The sequence below is a fragment of the Anopheles arabiensis genome, chromosome 2 (assembly GCF_016920715.1).
Source record: "Anopheles arabiensis isolate DONGOLA chromosome 2, AaraD3, whole genome shotgun sequence".
Taxonomy (NCBI): Eukaryota; Metazoa; Arthropoda; class Insecta; order Diptera; family Culicidae; genus Anopheles; species Anopheles arabiensis.
Genome location: NC_053517.1, coordinates 63,392,483 through 63,420,423, shown reverse-complemented (window position 1 = coordinate 63,420,423; position 27,941 = coordinate 63,392,483). Strand labels below are relative to the sequence as shown.

At 41.6% G+C, this 27,941-nt stretch overlaps 2 protein-coding genes across 2 annotated transcripts in view; one reads left to right on the top strand and one right to left on the bottom strand.

Moving 5' to 3' along the window:
• LOC120896284 (zinc finger protein 160-like) overlaps window positions 1-15,171 on the bottom strand; it is a 56,121-nt gene extending 40,950 nt beyond the window's left edge. Inside the window, exon 1 of the mRNA XM_040300280.1 lies at window positions 15,086-15,171. Coding sequence (XP_040156214.1) covers window positions 15,086-15,090 — 5 coding nt within the window. The 5' untranslated portion in view covers window positions 15,091-15,171. The remainder of the gene's footprint in view (window positions 1-15,085) is intronic.
• Window positions 15,172-18,046: 2,875 nt separating this feature from the next.
• Window positions 18,047-19,689, top strand: LOC120893581. Its single transcript, XM_040295556.1, has 2 exons — window positions 18,047-19,503; window positions 19,581-19,689. The coding sequence occupies exons 1-2, from the start codon at window positions 18,163-18,165 to the stop codon at window positions 19,584-19,586; spliced, it is 1,347 nt and encodes a 448-aa protein (XP_040151490.1). The 5' UTR covers window positions 18,047-18,162; the 3' UTR covers window positions 19,587-19,689.
• The last annotated feature ends 8,252 nt before the right edge of the window (window positions 19,690-27,941 follow it).

Genomic DNA, 27,941 nt, shown 5'->3' with positions numbered 1-27,941 from the left:
GGCTAAAGGAATATTCCCTGAGGTAAATAAAACAAACCATAAATGTTTATGTATGATATATAGAAATGGGATCAAAAAAACGACAGTCTAGAAAATGTAACAAAAAAAACCATACCTGTGATGCGGCATCACTAGCCCCAGAAAACGTGTAATTTTCATAAGACTCTACTTAAACGTATATTATGCTTTATTTTGACATGTTGTGTATATTTTTACATTGTTTACTCGCGTGTTTGTCTTGTATTTTCACAGCAATAATTATTAACAGGCAAAAACGAGGACGTATTTGGATGTAATCATACGTTTATTTTAACATCCATCGTAAAATTTGTAGAAAAGCAATGAATATTCTTTTCTGGTTGAAAATGGGTACATAGCATATAGTAGTTTTAGACACATTTCATACCTTTCCAATTATAATAATTATAATACAGTTTTGCAATTTATTCTAAGTTTTTTTATTTCGATTTTTTTCATGGTATCTGACATATGACATAAAACGTTTTCATCTAGGGCTGAAATCATTTATTAAATTACCTTTATTCTAACGTAGGGTACGTATACCAAGAGTGGGCCCTTTCCGTTTTTAGATCGTAGGCTGAAATTTCAGCCTATCAACTGTTTGTAGAGCATTGTATAGCAGTTTTCGAGCAGTTATTACAGTAGATATTGGATACAGGTGGGCTTATCCCAATGTGTATATATTTAGAAGGCTGATTTTTATCGCTTCTGTTCTGAATGTAGATTTCAACACTTTGACGGCCGAACGTTTCGCTTTCTTTTCTTCGCCAGGCGCCGCAGCTATCGTTCTAAAAATTACTCGCTTTGTCGAGGTGTTCTCTTGTTATATTCTGTTCTGAGTAATTTGGGCAGGATTCAGTTGTAAATTGTATTGAAAACCTGCATCATACCACAGTGGTGTACTCAGCAGTCAACCAATGTTTTCTTAATCGCAGCACAGTGCTGCGGGCGACCGTCAAAGTGTTGAGAATGTTTTGTGTATTTGTCAAGCTACCAGAAAACCTGTTTGAGCAAAAAAAAAAATCATCCTTACTGTCAAAAAGTCAAGTTCAAATTTGATTAGAAAAAACATGCTATTAGACCACCTGGTCTACATTCACTTTGATTGGAGACTCCACCACCTGATCTCTTTAATTCACCTTGAGATAAATGACTTTGAGGTTAAAACAATCTAGGCTGAAAATCGCAGGCTAGGTTTATGTGTGGTTTTGTAAAGAGTGTTTCCATGGTTTCAGTCTCTGTCAACCTCTTAATAAAACACAAAGTCTATATAATACAGAGGTTGATGCATAGCTCGATTTTGGTCCACCATTTTGAAAGCTTATTTTTGACAGTTAGATGAAAAAGTTTGTAAACGATTCCACACAACCAAACACTTTTTAGGGTCAATTGTGCTTTTTATGCACAAAACCTAGTGTAACTATACATTTCTTCTCATGTACGTGGCATGGAGTAGTTTTTTCACTAATTCATCAGTTAAACACGACCAAAATCAGGAAACAACCCTACTTGCTTTGGTCCTCTTGAGCTGCACATGATTTCGTCCTAATTTTGGGCACTGATCATGTTATAATCAATAATTGTACTATAATTCTATCTTTTCTTGATATTCGTCAACTTTTTTAAGTGCAATATTGAAAATTTGTTTTGTTCGTGAATTTAACCAATTTTACATATATTATGCCAAAAATATTTTCAAATGTGTTGTTTTACCTTCAGTTTGGATTCTGCATTGTTGAATTGTCATGCATTTATGAGAAGTGTCCATCTTACCCGCTGTATCCGTTTTTAGCTACCTTCCTCTACATACAGCGCCTACCACAACTATATGGACAGTCTTTTCCGCGATTTGTAGAAAATACATAAAAGTTAGATAAAAACAGTGAATACAGTAGAACGTCGATTATCCGGGGGTGGATTAACCGGCGGGCGACTTAACCGTGCGCATAAATGTGACAGCTGTTTAAACGTACAGCGAACATTTGCAGCGATAGTCAAGAGAGCAACCAGATTTTTGTGTAGCTCTGAGGTGTCTAAGGGTATTTTCGAAATTCATTTTTGTTCATGAACAGTTGTTAGTTATTGATTAAAATAATATTTTAATAACGATTAATCGATTTATTCAAGTTGGATTAATCATAAAACTAAACAAAAACTAGTAATATAATAATTTTTATATGAAAATGACATTTTTTGGACCATTATCCGTGCAAATCGATTAACCGGCAACCGTCCGGTCCCGAGCTGTCCGGATATTCGACGTTCTACTGTATATGAGTTATGAAGAATGCTATTTCAGATATTTATTTTTTAATGTTAAAACCATTAGGGTAAACGTACCATTACGGTAAGTGGTGGTAGTACCAATAGTGGTGGTATTGTACTAAAATACTTTTAGTAAAAATAGTAATTAAGTTATTTTAGTCCAAATGACAAAAAAAGCTTCTACCAGCCGCCGCGAGATGCGCTAGTGAAAATCGAAATTACACTAACGAGTGTCTCCCGGCCTTTAGGATTTCATAACGAAACTCATATTTCTGTTAGCGTTCTAAATGACCATGATCCAACCATACAATTTCTAGCTTTTCAATAAAAGTTTTATGAATTGTTATTGTTTCACTAAAATTATTATTTGCCTTTTGTCCATATTTATGCATTTTTTACCATAGTGCCTGTCACTTATGGTGACGACGCGATCGTTCGAGGATCGACAAGGCGTTCGTACTTCAGCTAGCGGCCGCTAGAGGTCTCGGACTGGACAATAAACGTTCGGACTGAACGAAACCAGGCCTTTTCTTGAATATGCTAGCATCATTTGGAATCCTCCTACTATCGATGGCTGTAAGAGAATTTAAAGCATTCAGCGCCCCTTTACCAGGATTGCTTTTCGTCGTTTGTTCGGTGCTGCCTCACTACCTCCCTATGAAACGCCATTGCAGTTATTTAATCTTCATTCTTTAAGCTTCCGCTGCCAAGTGTTTCAAGCTTGTTTTATTGGTGGCTCATTACTTTCTGCTACTGATGCTCCCGATTTACTCTCGTCTATCACGCTGTATGTTCCCTCTCGTTCTCTTCGTCCACGTGATCTTCGGTTAAATGAAATACGTCATACTCTTTATACTTTCAATGATGCTCTTTGTTGTGGGCAGCCGTGCCGACCCCTGGACTTGCCGTGGTAGTTGTGCTACCACTGGTCAATTTCCAGGGGACGACAGTGTGTCACGCACACTGTCGTACGCACACTAAGCGCGGGCCGCTTAGTGTGTGTGGTGCGCTCGGACAACCAAGTGTTGCGAGCAGCCGGTCGAGCAGGGCTCCTGGCCGGGCACGGTACGGCTGGCGCGCGGCCGAGTATTTTAGTGTGTATTGTGCTTGTGAGTTTATATTTATTATGTGTACTGTTATATCAGTGTTTGAATAAAGTACCTGATGCAAGCCAAAGACACAACAGTGGCGACGAGGATGGGATCCTGTTGCGTAAGGAGGATCCCTAGAAGAACCCGCGGTCGCCATCGCGATCGAGCGCGTCGGTTGGAGCCGGCGCCATCGCGATGGCACGGGTCCCCTCGACAGTGGAACGCCGTTCGACAAGGACCGCTGCCGCCGCCGCCGTTAAGACCGTGGCCCCGGCTGTCGTCCCGCGATGGGGACAGAAGGGACAGCCGCACACACACACTTGGCGATGTTTGATTCGCCGGGCTGCAGGCCCTGGGAGCGCTGGCAATGGAAAGGTCGAAGCCTGATTACCGGGCCATCTGCAGCGACTCTAGGTGTCGTCGGGCTGCAGTCCAAGGAGCGCCGGCAGTGTAAGGGGCGAATTGTGATTCTGCCTAGCTTCCGGGCCATCATTGGTGACGCGAGAGGTCACTGAGTTGATGCCGCTGTGTTCGACGGTGAGGGGGCGAGATGCCATGCCCCGCTGCAGCCGTCGTAAACCAGTGAGAGGGGGCGAGGTCCCATGCCGCCCCGCTGCAGCAATAGTGTCAACGGAGAGGGGGTGAGGTCCCATGCCGCCCTGCTGCTGCCGTTGTGTTTGACGGAGAGGAGGGCGAGGTTCTATGCCGCCCCGCTGCAGCTGTACTGTTAACGGAGAGGGGGGCGAGGTCCCATGCCGTCCCGCTGGTGCCGTTGTATTCGTCGGAAAGAGGAGGAGGTCGTATTCCGTCCCCAGTTGCAGCACCGACGTGATGTTCCCGACGTGAAGGGCGTAATGTGTGCCGTCCTTGCTGCAGCAATTGTACCACCGCTACAGAATGCCATAACGGGCTGCTGGGATATGCTCTTCAGCCGGATGAGGCTAGCGGGACATTACGGTCGCCGCCGGGGAGATTTCCTGCAACATCGTAGCAGCGTTGCGGTAGACGGGTAGCGGGGTCGCAGCTTAGGAGCAGCATTTGCGCAAAAATGCCCCAGGACAAGGATCTATGGCCGGAGGGTGTCACCATACCGATATTCCCGCAATGGAATATGCGCGTGTCGGTTCGACCCCCTCCGGATAAGTAAAAGGGGGAGATGTTGTGGGCAGCCGTGCCGACCCCTGGATTTGCCGTGGTAGTTGTGCTACCACTGGTCAATTTCCAGGGGACGACAGTGTGTCACGCACACTGTCGTACGCACACTAAGCGCGGGCCGCTTAGTGTGTGTGGTGCGCTCGGACAAGCATGTGTTGCGAGCAGCCGGTCGAGCAGGGCTCCCGGCAGGGCACGGTACGGCTGGCGCGCGGCCGAGTATTTTAGTGTGTATTGTGCTTGTGAGTTTATATTTATTATGTGTACTGTTATATCAGTGTTTGAATAAAGTACCTGATGCAAGCCGAAGACACAACACTCTTATATCCTGTTTCAGGTTGTTTAACCACTTTTACTATCTCTTTGATTTCGACTCCTCTCTTAACTCTTTCCGTAACCATTTTTTCTTCTAATTATCTTGAATTTGTCTTTTTAATCTCTCTTAATTTCGGAAGAATTAACTGAAGGCTGAAGAATTGCGTGTTTTCAGTTTTTGCACTCAATCACGAATGACATCTCTTGTTGGCACGATATAGACCACATGCGTTCTAGACAGAAGTAATGTTTGTAAACATCGATCTGTCAACAGCAGATCGACCTAACTCCCACTTTACCCGTCAGATGGCGTACTAAATACATAGAAAGGGACGACAGGGTTAGCTTGTGCGACAACTAGTTCTCCCAGAATAGGACCAATCAGGAAGCGGTTCAATTAGGGTCAAGTTCGCACAGCTGATCGAGAACAGGGCGCCATCGCTAAACGCAAAATTAGTTGCAAATTAGATCGCGGAAAGAAAGCACCAATTTTAAAACTGCTTGAAATTTGCTTGAAATCTGCGTGAATAAACAACCCCCTGTGCAAAGCGACGGAAGAAATCATTCCCTTTCGCGCATTTTCTCATGCTTTCTTTTTCCCTCCTACGGCAAATTTGTCAAGCAGCGTTTCGAGCTACCCGTCCCTGGCTCCGCTTCCTACCCCTCGCCTGAGCGCGCTGTCGAAGGTTTGGATGTGTTGGTGCGTTAGACGGCCAATCGCTGTCAGTCGTCGTCCGTGCTTTTTCCCTCCATAGCGCTATCTCTTTCACGCGTATGGTCAATGCTCGCGAGCTGTTGTGGCGCTCAAAAAAACCGTTAACAAACATTGCGGCGATGAAGTTGCATTTTCACAAATCAAACCAAAAAAGCGCAATGAGTTCAATCGCTGCAATGTACAAATGACTAAGGAATCGCTAGTTCACGTTGGAGGGTTTGCTGTGCAACGCGTAGAACCCTAATTCCAAGTAGCGCACGCAAGACAGGTGGCCATGGCCGTGCATAGGAAAGCTTAAACCAAATTACATAAAGCTTAAGTTTATGTGACACTATGATTTTCCTTTTATATGTTCTAGATTGCACAGATATGCTGAGTCGTATGCGCATGGGTGTGAGTGTGCGTGCACAACTGTTGCCGAATGTGTTTTCTTCCGGAATGTTATGATCCATCGGTCAAAGAAAGGAAGGTGTTCATGACGGTGTTTTTTTTTTATTGTGGAGCTGCATCCTTCCCCCTGCCTGCAGCGTATGCATCAGGCAGGATACAGTGTGGCAGTATGCAAGTTGCCCGCTGGATAGGAGCGGGCCCGCGACACCGCCATGATTCCGCACATCTGTATGCCCGTCGTGGGTTCTAACCGCGTATGAACCGTTCGCCGTAGCAAGAACTGACTATCCGGCTACGTGGTACTCAAGTCCTGAAAAGGCCGGCATGATCGCGTAGGCCATTACGCCAATAATAATAATAAGAAGAAGAGGAATAACATAGCGTAACAGCCCACACCCGGAGAAGAGATTGGATTATCTTTGTTGCTGCCGTGTTACCGCTGTGACGCGACAAATGCACGGAATGCAATCGACCAAAACATGAACCTACCGATCCGAACCCATTCCAAGGCAGTGCCGGTCGCACGGAGTCATGATACCGACTCGAAACCAACAAGCCACCAGATTCTGGACGGACATGTGCAGCACCATACGCGCACCGTAATAAACAAATCCAGAATCCTCTTTTGTATGGATTCAATTCAAAATGTTGTTTCCACTTGCATCCGCTAGCTGAATTGGAAAGAAATGTGCTACATATCAGACGCACGTTTGCTTCGATCGTTTGTCTTTTTAATACCCCCAACAGCAGAACCGGTCGCAAAGATGGTGGTGCCAATTAAATGGTTGTATTGTGTCGTAGGTAGCGGTAATCAATCGGGCGGCGTGCAGTGCGTTTTCTAAGAATGCATGGAGTGTGTAGACGCTGCCGGTGACAATGCACGCATTAGAATGAAACAGTTTTGGGGTTCCCGCACGCACACACACACACACACGCGCACGCACGAACGCATGCACGCATGCACGAATGCACGAATGCACGTACGCGCACCCCCCCATCAACCCCCCCCCCCTCCTGCATGATCGATTACGGCTACCTTATCGGAAGAAAGGCTGGTTCCTCATTCAAAGCACCGGGAGGGGAGGGGGATCCCGGCATGATAGAGTGGACGATCACTTTCCCCGCGCTGTGTGTGTGTCGTGGCCAGAAAACTCGAGACAAATTCCGGCACATTGAAAAAAAAAATTTTATTGCCACTATACACCGTGCTACATGATGCTTAGAAGGTCGTTGAAGCATCAAACATGTTCAAATTAAAAAATATTAGATTAGTGTTAGACGTTCTCCTACGCTTGTTTTAAATAGGCTTCTTCACCCTCAATTGGCAGGGGCATCGAATGGTCTCATCAGCAGCGGCACGAAATAAAATAAACCATCAATACACCGATAACACTTTAAATCCCAAAATGAACCAGCTTCTCCCGCACCGTCAAGGTCACACACAATAAATAAATGCTATACCCACCAAATACAATACACAACCGCAATGTACATATATACCAACGCATACACCCAATCAGCTGGCGGCGAAAGGCACGGGCTGAAGCGCAAGTAAGGCAAGGCAGGGGGGGGAAGGGAGTAAGAGGAAGAAGAGGAAGGAATGGGCGCCAATATTTTTGAATTTTGAATCGGCCGTTTTTTTTTGCTCCGCCGTCTGAAATAGTTCATCCATTCCTTCAGCAGATGGCGCTCGTTCCGCACCTAAAAACTGCAAGAAATACGCCGGCTATCGTAGTTTCGGCTGAAGTCCAGCGCTGTTTTTTGCGTATTTTTTGACACAAAACGACGCAAAAAACTACGCAGAAAACTGCTCGAATCTGCGCAGCGGGAACAGTTTGTAAAACTATCTTTACCGTTTGCGACTCACTTAATCGAGTGCTACACACGTAGCAACATTTTAAAATTGCTCAGTTCTATTCCGTGCGAATATTTGAGATACGATGAGTAAACGCGGGTTTGATTGTGGTGGCTGCGAGCGGCATAATACCGTAGACGACATGGTGCTGTATGATAAGTGTGAAAAGTGGTACCACTACGGATGTGCTGGCGTCACCGCGGAAGTCAAATTCCAGGAGTGGCGATGTGAATCGTGCGTGAAAGTGACAAAGAGCGAAGCGAGGGGAACGGGCCAGCCTAAGCCTGCGAAGGAAGCCATCGCGAAACCGGGGAAGCCTGCTGGAAGCTGCAAAGGCAACGAGGCCAAGTACGCAGCACCAAGCGAGGGCGAGACCTCGGGGCGTACAGCATCCGCGGAAACGCTGCAGCCTACGACGTCCCAAGCTGCTAGACCACCCAGCGCGAAATCGTCGAAAGCGCCTTCGCGCAATTCAAGCGCGGCGTTAGACCGTCTTGTAAAAGTGCAAGAATTAGAAAGAGAGATGGCCGTCAAGGAGTTTGAGCTCAAAATGGCGAGCCTGAAACTCGAGCAGGAGAAACTCCGTCTCCAGTTCGAGGAGGAAACAGAACGCGGATCCCACCGATCATTCGCGAGTAATTCGTTGAAAACGGAGGAGTGGGTACGCGAACAACAGCAGCTGCATCAGCAGCAGCATGAGCAGCATCAGTTGCATCAGCAGCAACAGCAGCAACAGCAGCATGAGCCGCTGCATCAGCAGCAACTGCATCTGCTGCAACAGCAGCAACAGCAGTATAACCCCGCTGCACGTACTAGTGAAGTGGCTGTACCCGCGATAGTGGAAACAGTGACCGTCAACCCTACGACAGTGGCAGCCGTTGCGAAAACAAGAAGAAGAGGCCTTACAGAGGACCAGGTGGTGGCGAGGCAGATCTACCCCAAAAAACTGCCCACCTTTAGAGGATCGACGAAGGAGTGGCTCGTATTCATAAGCTGCTACAACGACTCGACGGAAGACTGCGGATTCACGGATCGAGAGAATATAATCCGTCTCGAAGAGTGTCGGCAAGGTCCCGCACGTGACGCAGTTTTGTCTAAGCTGAACACACCCAAAGCAGCGCCTCTAGTAATCAAAACCCTCGAGCGTTTGTATGGTCGACCGGCGCTGATTGTGAAGGAGCTGCTGAACCAAGCGCGACAGACAGAAGCTCCCAAACCAGAGCACCTGGAGTCGCTCATCACTTATGGGATGGCAGTGCAGCAGTTGTGTGACCAACTGGTGACGGCGGATCTGGAGGATCACCTGAACAACCCCATGCTGCTGGAAGAGTTAGCAGAAAAGCTGCCGGCAACAAGGAGACTAGAATGGGTACGCTACAAGAGTCAGATCACACGACCAAATCTAAAGGACTTTGGTGAGTTCATAGATAAGCTTTTAGATCAGGCTTGTGAGGCCTGCAAATATGTTCCTCGCGATAAGGCTCAGGAGAGGCACATCTCCGTGCGACCTCCTCACCCTCCCAACCGTTACTACGTTAACGTCCACTCCCAACCGAGAGTGGCGGTAGCAGAGAAGAGGTGTCCGATATGCAGCAAAACGGAACACCACATAAAGTTCTGCGAAACATTCAGGGCCATGAATGTGCAAAGTCGCCTGCATGCGGTAGATGAGAAAGCTTTGTGCAAGCTTTGCCTCAACGCACACGAAACCAAGCGGTGCTTGTCGAGATTCCGTTGCGACTTCACCGGTTGCGAAATGCGACATAACACGCTTCTCCACGAGACGGCCCAATCTGGAGGAGCGGCATGCATGACGCACATTACTGTGCCTAAATCGTCGGGAATTCTATTCCGCATTGTGCCTGTCACAATTCATCACGAGCAGCAAAGCGTCGAGACGTTGGCGTTCCTGGACGAAGGATCGGCAGTCACACTAGTGGAAGCTGAACTGGCACGCACTCTCGGTGTGACAGGACAGCCAGAATCCCTGGAGATGAGCTGGACCGGCAACCTCACGAGACGAGATTCTAGATCGGAGCGGATAAATTTGGCGATTTCTCCAAGAGGCGATAGCACGCGCTACGAGCTTGCCAACGCTCGTACTGTGGACAAGCTAAGTTTACCGCAACAAAACCTTAACGCCAATTTCTAACCAATAACTTTGCTCACTTTCAGGGACTCTCGATCCAATCGTACCTGAAAGCGCAGCCAAAGTTGTTGATCGGACTGCAGCATTTGGAGCTAGTCGCACCGCTCGAGGCGCGGATCGGCAAACCCGGCGAGCCTTCAGGTGTGAGAAGCAGATTAGAATGGGCGGTATATGGGCCCTGCCAACACATCGAGGCCGGTGTTAGCTACAGCCCAACGGAACACGTTGCCGTTGGTGCTCACTTTGTTGGGACGATTGCGCTAAAATTGAAAAATATGAGTATTAGTGAGCGGTCCATACGAAATGACACAGCGAAAAGTAGGGTTAGGTTTACACCGACCGCGTCACGAAGACAGAGAAGTTTTGTTCAGCCTAATTCACTGATAGCCACATCACAGGCATGTGATACGATAGAATGTCGACAAACTTCAAATCCATTTTATGATAGACGAAAGTTGAATGAAGTTGTTGATAGTAGGAAAGTGCAAACGCATAGGCATCGTAGGTGCCGGACAGCAGGTATAGAGAGCAAGGAGAGTACAAGTACACACACACACACAATAGTACGCATCACAACAGCCGCGATCGAGGTGAAATGTGTCGAATCTCGTACATAAACGAACACACATAACTAGAGAGCAATTAGGGTTTGCATATCGTGCAGTATTAATTTAGTTAATCCTGCTACGCTAAGGATTCACGGGGTGGGGTGTTGGCACGATATAGACCACATGCGTTCTAGACAGAAGTAATGTTTGTAAACATCGATCTGTCAACAGCAGATCGACCTAACTCCCACTTTACCCGTCAGATGGCGTACTAAATACATAGAAAGGGACGACAGGGTTAGCTTGTGCGACAACTAGTTCTCCCAGAATAGGACCAATCAGGAAGCGGTTCAATTAGGATCAAGTTCGCACAGCTGATCGAGAACAGGGCGCCATCGCTAAACGCAAAATTAGTTGCAAATTAGATCACGGAAAGAAAGCACCAATTTTAAAACTTCTTGAAATTTGCTTGAAATCTGCGTGAATAAACAACAGTTTGTAAAACTATCTTTACCGTTTGCGACTCACTTAATCATAAAGGAAAGGTGTATGTGTGAGGTATAAACAAATCCGAATTTTTATTTTCTACATCTTCTTTGTTTTCTTTTACTGTCTTATTTCTCTAAGATTATGATAGTCTCTGCGCTCTACCTGTGTTTTTTTTTTACTAGGTCAGGATTAGTTTAGTTAGGCTTAGTATTTCATGGTTGATTTTGTTTGTTTGTACCCAAATAAGCCAAATGCCGAAAACGCCAGCAATTTCTTGTACTAAAAATCCAGTTGCATCAAACAAAGAGAAAACACTGTAAGTTTGGTGGGTTAAACCACACGGCCACAGAATCGGCCACTTCAATGTTGTAGAAGTACATTTTTGTATGCACGGTTAATTCATTTGCTTCGCTTGTGACATCGACATCATCGGCTGGACAACAACGTACAGTTAGTCCAAAAAGTATTCGTTTAGCTGAATATTTTGCAGAAAAAGGCTAATTATGGCCGCAATAGGCATGGGGTGGTAAAAGTAGTCATGGGGTTTGATAAAGGGACCATCAATACACACGTTTTGCTAAAAAAAAATATTTAAATAGTGCAATAGCAACCAAATACATAAAAAACTAAAAGAAGTCGTTTAAGGGGCGCGCAAAAAGTATTCGTCCATCTAGCTTTTTAATTATTTTCGCTGGACAAACACTACGTAGACGTGAATTAAATTTATTATTATCAATCTACTGGTGACTTCCTTCTAAAATAATGCATTTCTGTTGTTTCAATTACACTTCAAGCGGTCAGAGAGGCAGAGCATGATGGCGCAAATCGTATTGTTCAGGCACAGCCCTGTCACTTCATATCGTGCTTAACGAAACACGAACATTCTTCGTTCAATTTCGAGTGTTCGGCTCGATCGAGTAGTTTATAAATAACAGTGTATGTCGCGAATAAACTCTCTCTTCCAATTTTGCTGCACAACGAATAACTTCTGGTAAATATTAAAGGTTTGAAAGTTACACCGAAACGCTTACACCGAAAATAAATTATCCGAAATAGTGAGATTAAACACGTATCTTTAACTTATGCATAACCTATCCTACCCATTTTTGAAGGTTACAAAATGTGTGGGATAGTTTTTTATGTATTTTGGTTGCTATTGCACTATTTAAATGTTTTTTTTTAGCAAAACATGTGTATTAATGGTCCCTCTATCAAACCTCATCATTACTTTTATCGCTACATACGTATTGCGGCCATAATTCACCTTTTTCTTTAAAATATTCAGCTAGACGAATACTTTTTGGACTGACTGTAGGTGTGTGAGGTGTACACCCGACCCAAATGCGAAGTAGCAAGAATTGGATTGAGAATCAATGCGACGAAGACGAAGTACCTACTTGCTGGAGACTCAGACCATCTGGGAAGCAGCGTATTAGTTGACGGCGACAATATCGAGGCAGTAAAGGAGTTTTGCTATCTCAGGACGGTCGTTACTTCGGACAACGACATCAGCAGCGAAATCCGGAGACGCATTGTGCAGGGGAATCGTGCATACTATGGGCTTCACCGACTGCTAAGATCCAGAAGACTTCGAGCCCGCACGAAATGTGAGCACATTGATTCGCCCTGTGGTCCTCTACAGACACGAGTCCTGGACCATTCGAGCGGAGGGTGCAAACGCTATGAGCGTGTTTGAGCCACGCATCCTCCGGACCATCTTTGGCGATCTGTTCGAGCAAAGAGCGTCGAGGAGAAGGATGAATCACGAGCTTGCTGTGCTGTACGGTAAACCGAGCATCCTGACGGTGGCGAAGGCTGGTAGGATACGATGGCTGGGTCATGTCATGAGGATGCCGGACTCATGCCCCACTAAGAAGGTGTTCGACAGCGATCTCCAGTTCGGCATAAGGCGCAGGGGAGCACAGCAAACTCGATGGCTGGACCAGGTGAAGCGAGACCTGACGGAGATCGGGTGTCTACTTGGATGGGAGGCTGCAGCCAGGGACCAAGCATCCTGGAGAATAATTGTTGACTGGGCCATGTCACATCGACGTGCTCTATCGTGAGCAGGCCAACAAGAGAGAGTATATTGGCCCTAGTCGAAAAAAACAGGGTAACAGCACATGTCATTATGCTGGAACGCAAGCAAATGTCATATTCTTTTTAGAAACTCTATAAGATTTTCAATGCCTTTACCCGTCATGTATACGACCGCCTACACGGGTAAGTTTCGCATCTTTATTCCAAAATAACTTTGGAGTAAGCAGTCGTATCGGCTTCAAATTTTTTAAATGCCTCGGAAAAGATTGTGAAAGACCATGTGAAAAAGATTTTTTTAAAATACAAAAAATGTTAATTTTTTTTAATTATTTAAGTTAAAATACCCTTCACATGTACAACCGTCTACCCGCGTAGGCGATATATTTTGTATGGAAAAATTATGTTTTTCGTGTTTAAAAGCGTATATATTTTGAATATCTAGTTAGATTTGAATACTGTCTAATAGGTTCAAAATAAAGTTTTATGACATATCGTAGTAAAATAAGAATTTTACAATTCCTATCAATATTTTTTTCAATCAAAAATGTGCTGTAACTCCAACACCCCAACCGGCCTTGCCGCATGTTTTGAATGGATGCTTATGCTGATATCCGATAATTTCCGCAGCTCAATGCGTCGCGGATTTTGCCCCATACAAAGCGGAACGATCGGATTTTTGTAGCATAGTTCATTTTGCTCGTGAGTGTCTTGGTATACCAGTTTTAAAAAAGACCAGTAAAATGGACACCTTGGCGGCGAAATGAGTGTCAATTGACACCAATATGACAGCCGGATCGATCGAATTTTTTCGATCGAAAAATTGTGCTGAGGCAGATAGTGTTACTGCCGAATAGTAATGGGCGTTTCGGAGCGCAACAATGGCTCCGAAGCCGGATCCGCACCAACAGCAGAATTAGCAGAATAAACAGTAAAACACCACAAACAACAACACAACTAACAAAACAAATCCAAACCATTATTTAAAAAAATCGACACAGGGTAAAACACAAACCAAAATCATGGTGGAATAAAGAAATTAAAAATGCATGGAACAATTATAGAACCATTGAATCCTAAATTGAAGTAAAGAAAACATCAGCAAAATTGAAGTTAGAGATTAGTAAAAGTAAAAGAAAATACATAGAAAATACAATAAAAACGATTAACGAAGATACATTTAATAATAACAACTGTGGGAAATTGTTAAAAAAAATTAACTAACAAAGAGGAAAGTACGCAAGAAGAAAACATTATCCATAGTAATGAGAAAAATGCAAAAAAAAACTACTTGAAATAAATTTTGAGAAGGACAAAGGACTAAAACTGGAAACATTCAATATACCAGAATTTATCAACGAGTAAACTGTGGTAGAGGAAGAAGACTGGGACAATATAATCAGCAAAACAATCAGCACCAGAGGATGACAAAATCACATATGAAATACTAAAAACTTCTAAACACAAAAGAAAAAAACAATTTCATACGAGAAATAAATGAAATGTGGCAAAGGGGCAAAATAAAAAACAATACAAAAAAATAAAGACAATAGCAATCCCAAAACCAGGAAAAGATATACAACCAAGCGAAAACTACAAAATAATCTCACTTCTACAAACAATAATAAAAGTAAGCAACACAGCAGTACTAAATAAAATAAACAGGCACCTCACAACAAACAAGATACTACCTGACACCTCTTTTGGATTTAGGAATTTTTTTTTGCATTTTTCTCATTACTATGGATAATGTTTTCTTCTTGCGTACTTTCCTCTTTGTTAGTTAATTTTTTTTAACAATTTCCCACAGTTGTTATTATTAGATGTATCTTCGTTTATCGTTTTTATTGTATTTTCTATGTATTTTCTTTTACTTTTACTAATCTCTAACTTCAATTTTGCTGATGTTTTCTTTACTTCAATTAAGGATCCAATCTATATATATAAAAATCTCGTGTCACGGTGTTTGTCGCGAGCAAACTCCGAAACGGCTGGATCATTTTCAACGAAACTTTGCACACACCTTATGGTGGTTTGAGAATAGGTTTTAAGACTCACATCATTTTCAGAAGTTGCACTAAACTTAATTTATTAGCAATTTTCTAACTCCCATACAAAGGACATCATTGTTGTTGTTGTATACAGCACTTTGACAGTCGGTGTGAAGCGCGGTTTACACTCGGTGTAAGGTGCGGTTTACACTCGCTGTGAAATGCCTAGCGGTTTACGATGCTGTCACAAATATCCATAATGACAAAACAGAGATGGAGTACTTTAGTTTGGGAATAATGAACTAAAAATACATGCTATTTCGCTTTGTCCTATTTGCTGTTTGATGTTCCAAAACGAACAAATATGCTTGCTTTAATAATTGTAACATAAACATGTTTGGTTACTGATGTTAAACTCGCAAGTGTAAACAACATTTTTCGTTATGGTGTTTTTTTTCGGTCTGCCCGGCTGCGGTCTTACCCGGCGCTCTGGCACCAATCGAACATACAAAATGTATGGGATTTGATATGTTCGATTTGATATCAAACAAATCGAACATGTCAAATTCCATACATTTTTCATCAAAGTCTATATAATACAGAGGTCGAGTCGTCCAGAACATTTGATAAAAAAGCGTGGGAAAGTTTTGACAGCTGGATGAAAAAGCTTCAATAGTTTCATCGTAGCATACATTGAGGTTTTAGTTGTTGTGCATGCAGTGGTCTGAAAGCATTTTCGGCCATTTTTACATCGTTTGTTTGTAATATTGTACTTTAAAAAGTTGACGTATATCAAGAAAAGATAGAATTATAGTGAAATTATCAATTACAACAAGATCAGTGCCCGAAATTACGACGAAATCTTGTGCAGCTCAAGAGGGTCAAAGCTAAGAGGCCAGATTTCTGATTGTGGTCATTTTTAAGTGATGAATTACTGAAAAAACTACTCCATGCCACGTTCATGAGAAACAAATGTATAGTTAAACTAAGTTTTGAGCACATAATGCACAATTAGCCCTGAAAAGTGTATGGTTGTTTGGAATCGTTTGTGAACGCTTTTTCATCTAACTGTCAAAAAAAGCTTTCATAATGGTGGACCAAAATCGAGCTATGCATCGACCTCTGTATTATATGGACTTTGTTTTTCATGTTCGATGTCGTGTTTGATTGGTGCCAGAGCGCCACTTTATGTGTACATGGGGCTATTGAATGAGTAGCAGTTTTCTAGCATACAAGTGACATTTGAGAGCTTAGAAGCAAACTCACGTTAATACTTTTGTTTGTGCAATTTGAGTATCAAAACTGTGTAACATAAAAGTTTTAATCGATATATCGGAAAAAACACGTATGTAATATAAAGTTCCTTCAAAAATACTTTACTATCCCTTTATTGATATCATTATTCCTTTACAATTCTGCTTTTCATTAATTGGCGTTTTATAGTAAACAATGCCAGCAAGGCGGAATATAGGACTTTTGTGATATTTGTGGGGCTTGGCTAAAACGAGGTTGTACTCATTTAAAACAATACAATAATATAATTTATTAATCCTAAGCCCTTTTTGTGTGTGACCGTCCCGCTCGGCCGCCTTATTCCAAGAGAGCACGATCGTCCTTTCGATCGTGCTGAGTGGCCTCTCGGCTCGCTGAGTGACCAGCCAGTCGGAGCCAAACTGTTTGCGCAGGTTGGCTCACTTATCGCATTTCGCCCTAAAACGCCTCCATAACAAGGACGAAGAACGAATACAGCAGCAAGTAAGAGAAGGAGCAGAGCTGAAAGGACATATTCTTCATATTCTTCATTATTCATATTCTTCCTTCCATCGAATTGCATTTCAATACGAGCCTGACATTGCATATTATAACCATTCAAAAGTTTTAATAGGCTCCATGGATCAGGAATGTCGCTTCTGCCATGCACTTAAATTCAAACATGAGCCAGCTGGAATGTGTTGCGCTTCTGGAAAAGTTTATTTGCCATCACTTGAGACACCACCGGAACCGTTGAAAGGTTTACTTACAGGTACAGATTCTGATTCTGCCATGTTTCTGAAATCCATCCGAAAATTCAATTCGTGTTTCCAAATGACCTCTTTTGGAGCGACCGAAATAGTTTCCAACGCTTCTTCAAATGGTCAAATATTCAATTCTACCTTTAAAATTAAGGGCCAAGTTTACCTAATAGTAGGGTCGTTATTACCAATGCCAAATACTACCCCTAAATTTTTACAAATTTACTAGGTTTACCGGGCCAGCTAGTGGTTCTATAATTGTTGAAGGATTTTCTTGCGTTTGTTTTTTGTTTCCATGCATTTTTTAATTTCTTTATTCCACCATGATTTTGGTTTGTGTTTTACCCTGTGTCGATTTTTTTAAATAATGGTTTGGATTTGTTTTGTTAGTTATGTTGTTGTTTGTGGTGTTTTACTGTTTATTCTGCTAATTCTGCTGTTGGTGCGGATCCGGCTTCGGAGCCGTGGATTCGGACAAATAAAGTATTATGCAATAACATAATATATATATATATATATATATATATATATATATATATATATATATATATATATATATATATATATATATATATATATATATATATATATATATATATATATATATATATATATATATATATATATATACAGGCGGTCCCCGAGATACACGGTACCTCTTATACGCGGATTCGGAGATACGCGGTTTTCTAAATTTGACAGTTCTTTGAACAAATTGTACTGATTTGACACATCAATTGTAAATTGCCAAATAATTTCCGTTTTGATCGAATGTTAAAAACTATTTAAAAACGTTTAAAACTGTTATATTCCGTCAGAATCATATCAAATAATTTATAAAGTGGCTAAAACCACCCCCTACTTTCAAAATTACACGAAAATTATTGATATTTTGGCTAAAAATCACGAGATTCGACTTACGCGGAAATTCGAGATACGCGGTATTTTGCGGCCGTTTTCGGTCCCCATTAACCGTGTATCTCGGGGACCGCCTGTATATATATATATATTGTAAAAGTTTGGAAAATGTATATACGTGTAAACGCTACTTGATGTCACGGTACGTGTATATTAGCATTAGGTTATTTTTGACAGCTGCCATTAGAACAGAATAAAAAGCAAACGAATCAGGATGCCAAATCGAAGTGACTACAATTTAATCGATTTTACATCTCAGAAGTGGGATAGTGAGCCCAAAATGTCCGTAGATGACCAGAGAGTGACTAAGGATGAGATGCTGTGCGCACTCCAGTCGGCCGAAATAACCGTGCCATGTACGGCAACACTGATGCAGATCCGTGCTCTCTATAAGGAAGCGTACCCTAGCTCGCAACAAAATGGCGATTCCAACGACACCATGTGCAACGCAGCCATTGCCGAAAGTAAAGAAGAGAGCGTCACCCAGATCATGAAAACTGATGTGATCAAAGAAAACGACGAAGCTGCAGCAGAAATTGTGCTCCTAAAGCAAAAATGTGAGATACTTGAACTGCGGAACAAATTAGCAGCGCTTGAGAGCCAAAGTCGTGAATACTCCAATACAGCTAGATTGCTTCATCCGGAAGAGGTTAAGCAGATTATTCCGATGTTTGGAGAGGGTGCCAGTTTCTTGCAGTGGATAAAAACGGTAAAACACAGTGCTGAAGTTTATGGTTGGACCGACCAAATGACATTGATGTACGCTAGCAGTCAGCTAACTGGCGCTGCAAAGGAGTGGTACAGTGGTTTCCGGCATTCTGTAACATCGTTTAAAGAATTTGCCGAAGGAATGGGAAAAGCTTTCCCAGACACGCATAATGAAGCTGCTATTCACAAGAAGCTGTTGCATACATTCAAAAGGAATGATGAGTCCTACGCCGCCTACATCTTTCGTGTACATGCCCTTGGAACAACTGGGAACGTGAGTAACGCAGCGATTATAACATACATCATCCGAGGACTATCGCGCGATCCCATGTATGACAACTTAGTGGCGAAAGAATATCGTGATGTGTATGATCTGATTGATCATGTAAACCGATGCGAGATGCATTACCAAATGCGTGAACCACCGTCATCCCCCACTCGTCCACAACCTTCAAGCCGTTTTACATCGATGCTGAAAACCAACACCAAACCAGCCAATGGGCGAGAAGAAATGGTGCGATGCTACAATTGTTCGAGTTTCGGCCATTTTTCCAACCAGTGCCGAAAACCACGTCAGTCTGCCCAACTATGTTTCTTGTGTGGAAGCCCTGATCACAAGAAACAAGACTGCCCGAACGTTGCCCAGAGGATGCCTGCCGCTATATTTGCACCGTGCGATCAGCAGAGTTTCCAACATCAGTGTCCGGCATCACGATTGCCTCAATCCGGTGGCAATGATTACTCACATCTGAACCTGTCGATGGCTGCTGCAGCAGAAAACAATTACGGAGATGATAATGGAAATCAAGTGACTGGTTCAGGAGCTAGGATCGATCCAATTCAGGAGGTAAGTGTCGCATTGCTGAATGATAATGAATTAAGCGCAACGCAATCACGTGTGTTTTGTTTGTTTGATTCTGGCAGCCCTAAAAGTTTCATCAGTGAACAACTTGTGCCAAACATCAAACATACTCCTCAATTTTCGGGATTCTGTGGATTAGGCAACCAGCAGCTTACATCTTTGGGCCATGTGAACATTAGAATAAAATTTCGAAATATCAACGTTTCCCATTCCTTTATGATACTGCCAAAACAACAAACAGCATGGCCCTTGATTGCAGGAAGGGACTTATTAAAAAAGATGAACATCCATTTACATTACCTTTGTTATCGTTATTCTCAAGACAATCTGATGAACTTACTAAAAGAAAATAAATCTACTCTTGCAACACACGTGAAAGCGCGCCTTAATTCATTGGGGATTTTTAAAACTAATTCGAAGGATGAGGCAGACATTTGGACGCAATCTATTTTCCAATCAGACCAGAAAAGATACGATAGTGTTGATGAACATAATCAGACCAACGATAGTGGTACGGAGGCTGAGAGTATTTTGAGGACTTTTTCAGAGTTATGTGCTATTGATATTAGTAAGGAAGCGAACACATTGGATATAGGAAACGAATTGAGTGAAGACCAGATGTGTCTGATAGCTTCATGTGTGGAAAATAACTATCTTCAGCCCTTAAATGAAACTATTCTTGAATCACAACATTCAATGAAAATAAGTGTTACAAATGATACTCCAATATTCTGTAAACCTAGGCGGTTGTCTTTTGCCGAACGCAATCAGGTTCGTGATATAGTTAAAAATTTATTAGAAAAACAAATTATTCGACCCAGCAATTCACCTTACGCATCTGCTATTGTGTTAGTACGGAAGAAAAATGGTGAGGTACGAATGTGTGTTGACTACCGTCCGTTAAATAAGATAACAATTCGTGATAACTATCCAATACCTTTGATTGACACTTGCCTCGAACACCTAAGCGGTAAACGGTATTTCACTCTCTTAGATCTCAAAAGCGGCTTTCATCAAATTAAGATGCACGAAGATTCTATTAGTTACACTGCCTTTGTAACACCTGACGGACAGTATGAATATCTGAAAATGCCATTTGGGCTAAAAACGCTCCATCAGGATTTCAAAGATTCATTAACTCAGTACTGCGAGAATTCATCGACGAAGCCAAACTAGTCGTCTATCTTGACGACATAATCATAGCGTCAAAGACGTTTCAAGATCATTTAGAAACTCTAGGTGCTGTTTTAAAAACTCTTAGGAAGAATGGATTGGAACTGCGTATTGACAAATGCAAATTTGGGTGCAGTAACTTGGATTACCTTGGTTACTATGTAAACTCAAAGGGAATTCAACCAAGCAACTACCACATTAAGGCTATCCAAAATTACCCAGTGCCTAAAACCTCAAAGGAAGTTCAGCGTTGTCTTGGTTTGTTTTCCTATTTTAGACGATTCGTCCCGTCTTTCTCGAACATTGCAAAACCTTTGAGCAATCTACTTAAAGAAAAAGTGTCTTTCCAATTTGATGAAGCATGTATGAACGCATTTAATGAATTGAAAACCAAATTAATTAATGCTCCTGTGTTGGCAATTTATTCTCGAGAAACAGAACTACATTGCGATGCCAGCACAGTTGGATTTGGCTCGGTTTTACTTCAAAGCAAGATGATGGGAAATTCCATCCAGTGGCATATTTTTCGAAAACTGCTTCTTCTAGTGAGTCCAATCTTCACAGCTACGAGTTAGAAACTTTGTCGATTTACGCCTTGAAGCGTTTTCATGCATATGTGCATGGTATCCCTATAAAGATAGTAACCGATTGTAATTCCTAGTGGAAACTTTGAAGAACAGGAACTGCTCCGCCAAAATTGCAAGGTGGTCCCTGTTCTTAGAAAACTATGAATACACTATGCAGTATCGCCCTGGAACAGCAATGGGTCACGCCGCTGAGCGCCGAGATCCTACATTAGTTCATCTAAGAACCGAACTAGAAACAAAACCAATTCCAGGGTACACACTACTGGATGGTGTGATATATCGTCAATCCCTGAAAGCAAATTGCAATTGATCGTTCCAAAGAACTGATAAAAATGTGATTAGAAGCACTCATGAAAGCATAGGCCATTTAGGTGTTGACAAGTGCTGTTCACAAATCGCCAAACACTATTGGTTTCAGGTATGAAAAATCAGGTACAAAATTTCATTCAGAATTGCCTTAAATGTATACTTTCTGCCCAAGAAAAACAAGCGCAATTTGTACAAAAGTTCAGTACCTTTCGATACCCTTCATCGACCATTTTGGCCCATTACCATCCATAACATCAAAGAAATACATTTTAGTGGTGATCGATTCTTTTACTAAATTCACAAAACTTTACCCACTACGACCAACACAGGGAGGTTTGTTCTGTGTTGGGACAATATTTTAACTATTATAGCCGTCCCAAACGAATAGTGATCGTGCAACTTGTTTTTCATCTCAGGAGTTTAAAACGTTTCTCAGTGATCGTAACATAATACATGTTCAAAATGCCGTTTGTTCCTCAAGCCAACGGTCAGGTTGAGAGTTAACAGAGTAATCAAACCCATGTTAAGCAAAATTACTGATTCCGTGGATCATGCAGATTGGTGTTCCAAATTATCTGAAGTCGAATATGCGCTGAACAACACAACACACTCGTCAACGTATTTTGCTCCTTCGGTTTGTTATTCGGTGTCGAACAACGTGGTACCATTATAAACGAATTCAAGAGTATCTAGATAACAAAAACGAACCTTCTAGAAATTTAGAAACTATTCGTTCTGAAGCTTCTGAAAATATAAAAGATCACGAAATCAACCTGATTCAGTTTGGCAAAGACACAACCCAGCTTGTTGTTATTCGAAACGTCGATAATTCAGCAAATTCTAACAAGAAATTTGTTACAGTTCACAAACTTCCGAACGACCGTTGTAATTCGAGATATCGATGGTTTCCAACATACTCAAATCCCATATGATGGTATACTTTCTGAGCTTAGACATTGATGCGCCAGTGCTGATCTTGTTATGTGATGCGTGATGAGAATGTTTGAATTGAGGACAATTTATTTGTCGGATAGGCCGAGTTGAAAGTTTGAAAATGTATATACGTGTAAACGCTACTTGATGTCACGGTACGTGTATATTAGCATTAGGTTATTTTGACAGCTGCCATTAGAACAGAATAGCAAACGAATAGATGCCAAATCGAGTGACTACAATTTAATCGATTTTACAATATATATATATATATATATATATATATATATATATATATATATATATATATATATATATATATATATTGTAAAATCGATTAAATTGTAGTCACTTCGATTTGGCATCCTGATTCGTTTGTTTTTATTCTGTTCTAATGGCAGCTGTCAAAATAACCTAATGCTAATATACACGTACCGTGACATCAAGTAGCGTTTACACGTATATACATTTTCCAAACTTTTACAACTCGGCCTATCCTGACAAATAAATTGTCCTCAATTCGTTAAACATTCTCATCATGTAGTGTCGCATCACATAATTCTGGGGCAAGATCAGCATCTGGCGCAATCCAATGTCTAAGCTTATCAGACTCAAGTATACCATCATATGGGATTTGAGTATGTTGGAAACCATCGATATCTCGAATTACATAACGGTCGTTCGGAAGTTGTTTGTGAACTATGTAAGGACCTTTGAACTTGGCAATAAATTTCTTGTTAGAATTTGCTGAATTATCGACGTTTCGAATAACAACAAGATCCCCTTCCGCAAATTCTACCGCTGGGTTGTGTCTTTGCCAAACTGAATCAGGTTGATTTCCTGTGATCTTTTATATTTTCAGAAGCTTCAGAACGAATAGTTTCTAAATTTCTAGAAGGTTCGTTTTGTTATCTAGATACTCTTTGAATTCGTTTATAATGGTACCACGTTGTTCGACACCGAATAACAAAACCGAAGGAGCAAAATACGTTGACGAGTGTGTTGTGTTGTTCAGCGCATATTCGACTTCAGATAATTTGGAACACCAATCTGCATGATCCACGGAATCAGTAATTTTGCTTAACATGGGTTTGATTACTCTGTTAACTCTCTCAACCTGACCGTTGGCTTGAGGGGAACAAACGGCATTTTGAACATGTATTATGTTACGATCACTGAGAAACGTTTTAAACTCCTGAGATGAAAAACAAGTTGCACGATCACTCACTATTCGTTTGGGACGGCTATAATAGTTAAAATATTGTCCCAACACAGAACAAACCTCCCTTGTGTTGGTCGTAGTGGTGGGGTAAAGTTTTGTGAATTTAGTAAAAGAATCGATCACCACTAAAATGTATTTCTTTTAGATGTTATGGATGGTAATGGGCCAAAATGGTCGATGTGAAGGGTATCGAAAGGTACTGAACTTTTGGGGATGTTGTACAAATTGCGCTTGTTTTTTCTTGGGGGGGCAGAGAAAAGTATACATTTAAGGCAATTCTGAATGAAATTTTGTACCTGATTTTTCATACCTGAAAACCAATAGTGTTTGGCGATTTGTGAACAGCACTTGTCAACACCTAAATGGCCTATGCTTTCATGAGTGCTTCTAATCACATTTTTTATCAGTTCTTTGGAACGATCAATTGCAATTTGCTTTCAGGGGATTGACGATATATCACACCATCCAGTAGTGTGTACCCTGGAATTGGTTTTGTTTCTAGTTCGGTTCTTAGATGAACTAATGTAGGATCTCGGCCCTGAGCTATCTGCAACTGAATGTCGAGATCCAACTCGTCAACAGCACCTGCCATTTTGGAGCGACTAAGTGCATCAGCGTGACCCATTGCTGTTCCAGGGCGATACTGCATAGTGTATTCATAGTTTTCTAAGAACAGGGACCACCTTGCAATTTTGGCGGAGCAGTTCCTGTTCTTCAAAGTTTCCACTAGGGAATTACAATCGGTTACTATCTTTATAGGGATACCATGCACATATGCATGAAAACGCTTCAAGGCGTAAATCACTGACAAAGTTTCTAACTCGTAGCTGTGAAGATTGGACTCACTAGAAGAAGCAGTTTTCGAAAAATATGCCACTGGATGGAATTTCCCATCATCTTGCTTTTGAAGTAAAACCGAGCCAAATCCAACTGTGCTGGCATCGCAATGTAGTTCTGTTTCTCGAGAAGGATCATAAATTGCCAACACAGGAGCATTAATTACAGGCGGTCCCCGAGATACACGGTACCTCTTATACGCGGATTCGGAGATACGCGGTTTTTCAAATTTGACAGTTCTTTGAGCAAATTGTACTGATTTGACACATCAATTGTGAAATACCAAATAATTTCCGTATTGATCGAATGTGAAATACCATTTCGAAAGGTTTTAAACTGTTCAATTCAGTAGAAACATATCAAATAATTATTTTAGTGGTTAAAATCATCCCCTACTTGCAAAATTGCATGAAAATTAGTGATATTTTGGCTGGAAATCACGAGATTCGACTTACGCGGAAACTCGAGATACGCGGTATTTTGCTGCCGTTTTCGGTCCCCATTAACCGTGTATCTCGGGGACTGCCTGTAATTTGGTTTTCAATTCATTAAATGCGTTCATACATGCTTCATCAAATTGGAAAGACACTTTTTCTTTAAGTAGATTGCTCAAAGGTTTTGCAATGTTCGAGAAAGACGGGACGAATCGTCTAAAATAGGAAAACAAACCAAGACAACGCTGAACTTCCTTTGAGGTTTTAGGCACTGGGTAATTTTGGATAGCCTTAATGTGGTAGTTGCTTGGTTGAATTCCCTTTGAGTTTACATAGTAACCAAGGTAATCCAAGTTACTGAATGATGGTATACTTGAGTCTGATAAGCTTAGACATTGGATTGCGCCAGATGCTGATCTTGCCCCAGAATTATGTGATGCGACACTACATGATGAGAATGTTTAACGAATTGAGGACAATTTATTTGTCAGGATAGGCCGAGTTGTAAAAGTTTGGAAAATGTATATACGTGTAAACGCTACTTGATGTCACGGTACGTGTATATTAGCATTAGGTTATTTTTGACAGCTGCCATTAGAACAGAATAAAAAGCAAACGAATCAGGATGCCAAATCGAAGTGACTACAATTTAATCGATTTTACAATATATATATATATATATATATATATATATATATATATATATATATATATATATATATATATATATATATATATATATAGATATTTGAATATTCATTTGACCTTTACAAATTTAATGTTTTTCATATAAGATTTTTACACTGCTGAAAACTTTATAGAAAAATATCGCAAAACATTTTCACTATGTAAATAACGTTTATAACTCTTTAAAACAAAATCAATCAGTATTTTTATACATTTTTATAAAGTAAATCCAATCCTGTCGTCCTTCCTACATTTGAAATAAGTTGAATTTAAATTTCAATAATGTGAGTAAAGCTGCCTTCTAATTGATAACAAATCATCCAATAATGATGTAACGAATGAAATCCAATACCAACGGCAAAAAATCCAAATTCAAAACTTAACCATTCTTCTTCTTCTTCTTCTTCTTCGATTAGGCCCGTGTCTGTGCTCCATCGCATGCGATTTTATCGCACGTGCTGTCAAACGCTTTTTCGTATAATATTGCGATTAATTGGATGATTTGAATAATATAACGATCATGAAAAATTAAGTTGAGATTGTTCCTACAAAACACCACACATTTAGTTTGACAGATAAAATCGGATGCGGCGTCCGACGAAATCAAAAATTTTTGATTCCGTCGTACGACGAAATCGCACGTCCGACGTTATCTGTCAAATCCCATATAAAATTTTGACAGGCCTTCCGATAAAATCGCATCCGATGGAGCACAGACACGGGCCTTAGTGAGGATGTATTCCCCTACATTTGACGTTTCAAATGTATTCAAGGTTTTACCCACTCTATATTTTAACCTGACAGTTGTCATTTGGTTTTTTTTATGTTATTGTGTTATTATTTTTTTTTTTTTCATTTTGTCTTTCTATGCTATTTTGTTTGTATTTTTTAAATTTCTATTTGATTTTCCTTCATGAATTTGGTAATTTTTTTAATTTCATATCCTGATTTTTGTTTCCATCTTTCTTTTAATCTATCAAATGTTATGTCTCCTCTATTTGTTTCGTATTTTTTACAGTTAAAAACCATATGCCACCCTGTATTTTGTGTTTGGCATATTTGGCACACTTCTGATTCTACTAATTTCATTTTGGCCAGCCAAAATGGTGACAGGTCGTGTCCTGTTAACAATTTGTTTATTGTTCTCACTTCTTCCGGGTTTATGTCAATATCTTTCTCCCACGGTATCATTTCAAATTTTCTTTGAAATGCCTGGAATTTTTCTCCTTTGTTTTGACTGTTGGATATTGAGATAGGCAGAACACACCCGCAAGTTAGGCAATGAATTAACAACGCCTATGCATAGGCAACACGCATTACATGTATTTTCCCAGTAGACAGAAATCCCATTTAAACCAGTTCAAACAGAATCCCGTTGGAATAGTGCCAACGCAACAAGAATTTAACAAGAAAGTGTATGTATCGCTAACGCAGCACGTAGGCTCCTGATAAGAACACCTCCAGAAATTATCAATAAATCAATAAAGAATTCCAGTGTAATTAACTAGTTCTTCCTCCAAGTTTTTGTGAGCATTGCTCTTCTTGTGAAATTCGATTCTCATTAAGAGTGGCAAAACCCCTTTGGTAAAATCCGTTGTTAGATAGGCGGAAGTTTGCATCGGGGTGCCAGCCTTTTTCAAAGCTTTTGCTCGGGAGTTCTGCTCCCCTTTCTTAATACAGTCCACGAGACGGAGTAGGCCGTAGAAACCTACATTTTGGTCCTTGGAACCGGATAACGCAACCAGGTGCGTTCATCACCAGGAGACAACCAGGCGCGTTGGTCCCATCTTCGGCAATCGGACGGATTGCATCTTCGGCAACAAGGGTTGCTACTTCGGCGGACAACCGGGCGGGTTGGTCCCATCTTCGGCGGACAACCGGGCGGGTTGGTCCCATCTTCTACGGACAACCGGGCGGGTTGGTCCCATCTTCGGCGGACAACAGGGTGGGTTGGTCCCATCCTCGACGGACAACCGGGCGGGTTGGTTCCATCCTCGACGGACACCCGGGCGGGTTGGTCCCATCTTCGGTAATCGGACGGATTGCATCTTCGGCAGCATGGGTTGCTACTTCGGCGGACAACCGGGCGGGTTGATCCCATCTTCTACGGACAACCGGGCGGGTTGGTCCCATCTTCTAAGGACAACCGGGCGGGTTGGTCCCATCCTCGACGGACACCCAGGCGGGTTGATCCCATCCTCGACGGACACCCAGGCGGGTTGGTCCCATCTTCGACGGACA

Excerpts from the sequence above, each read along its gene's own strand:
- LOC120893581 (XM_040295556.1), top strand. The coding sequence starts at position 18,163 with ATGCCAAATCGAAGTGACTACAATTTAATCGATTTTACATCTCAGAAG.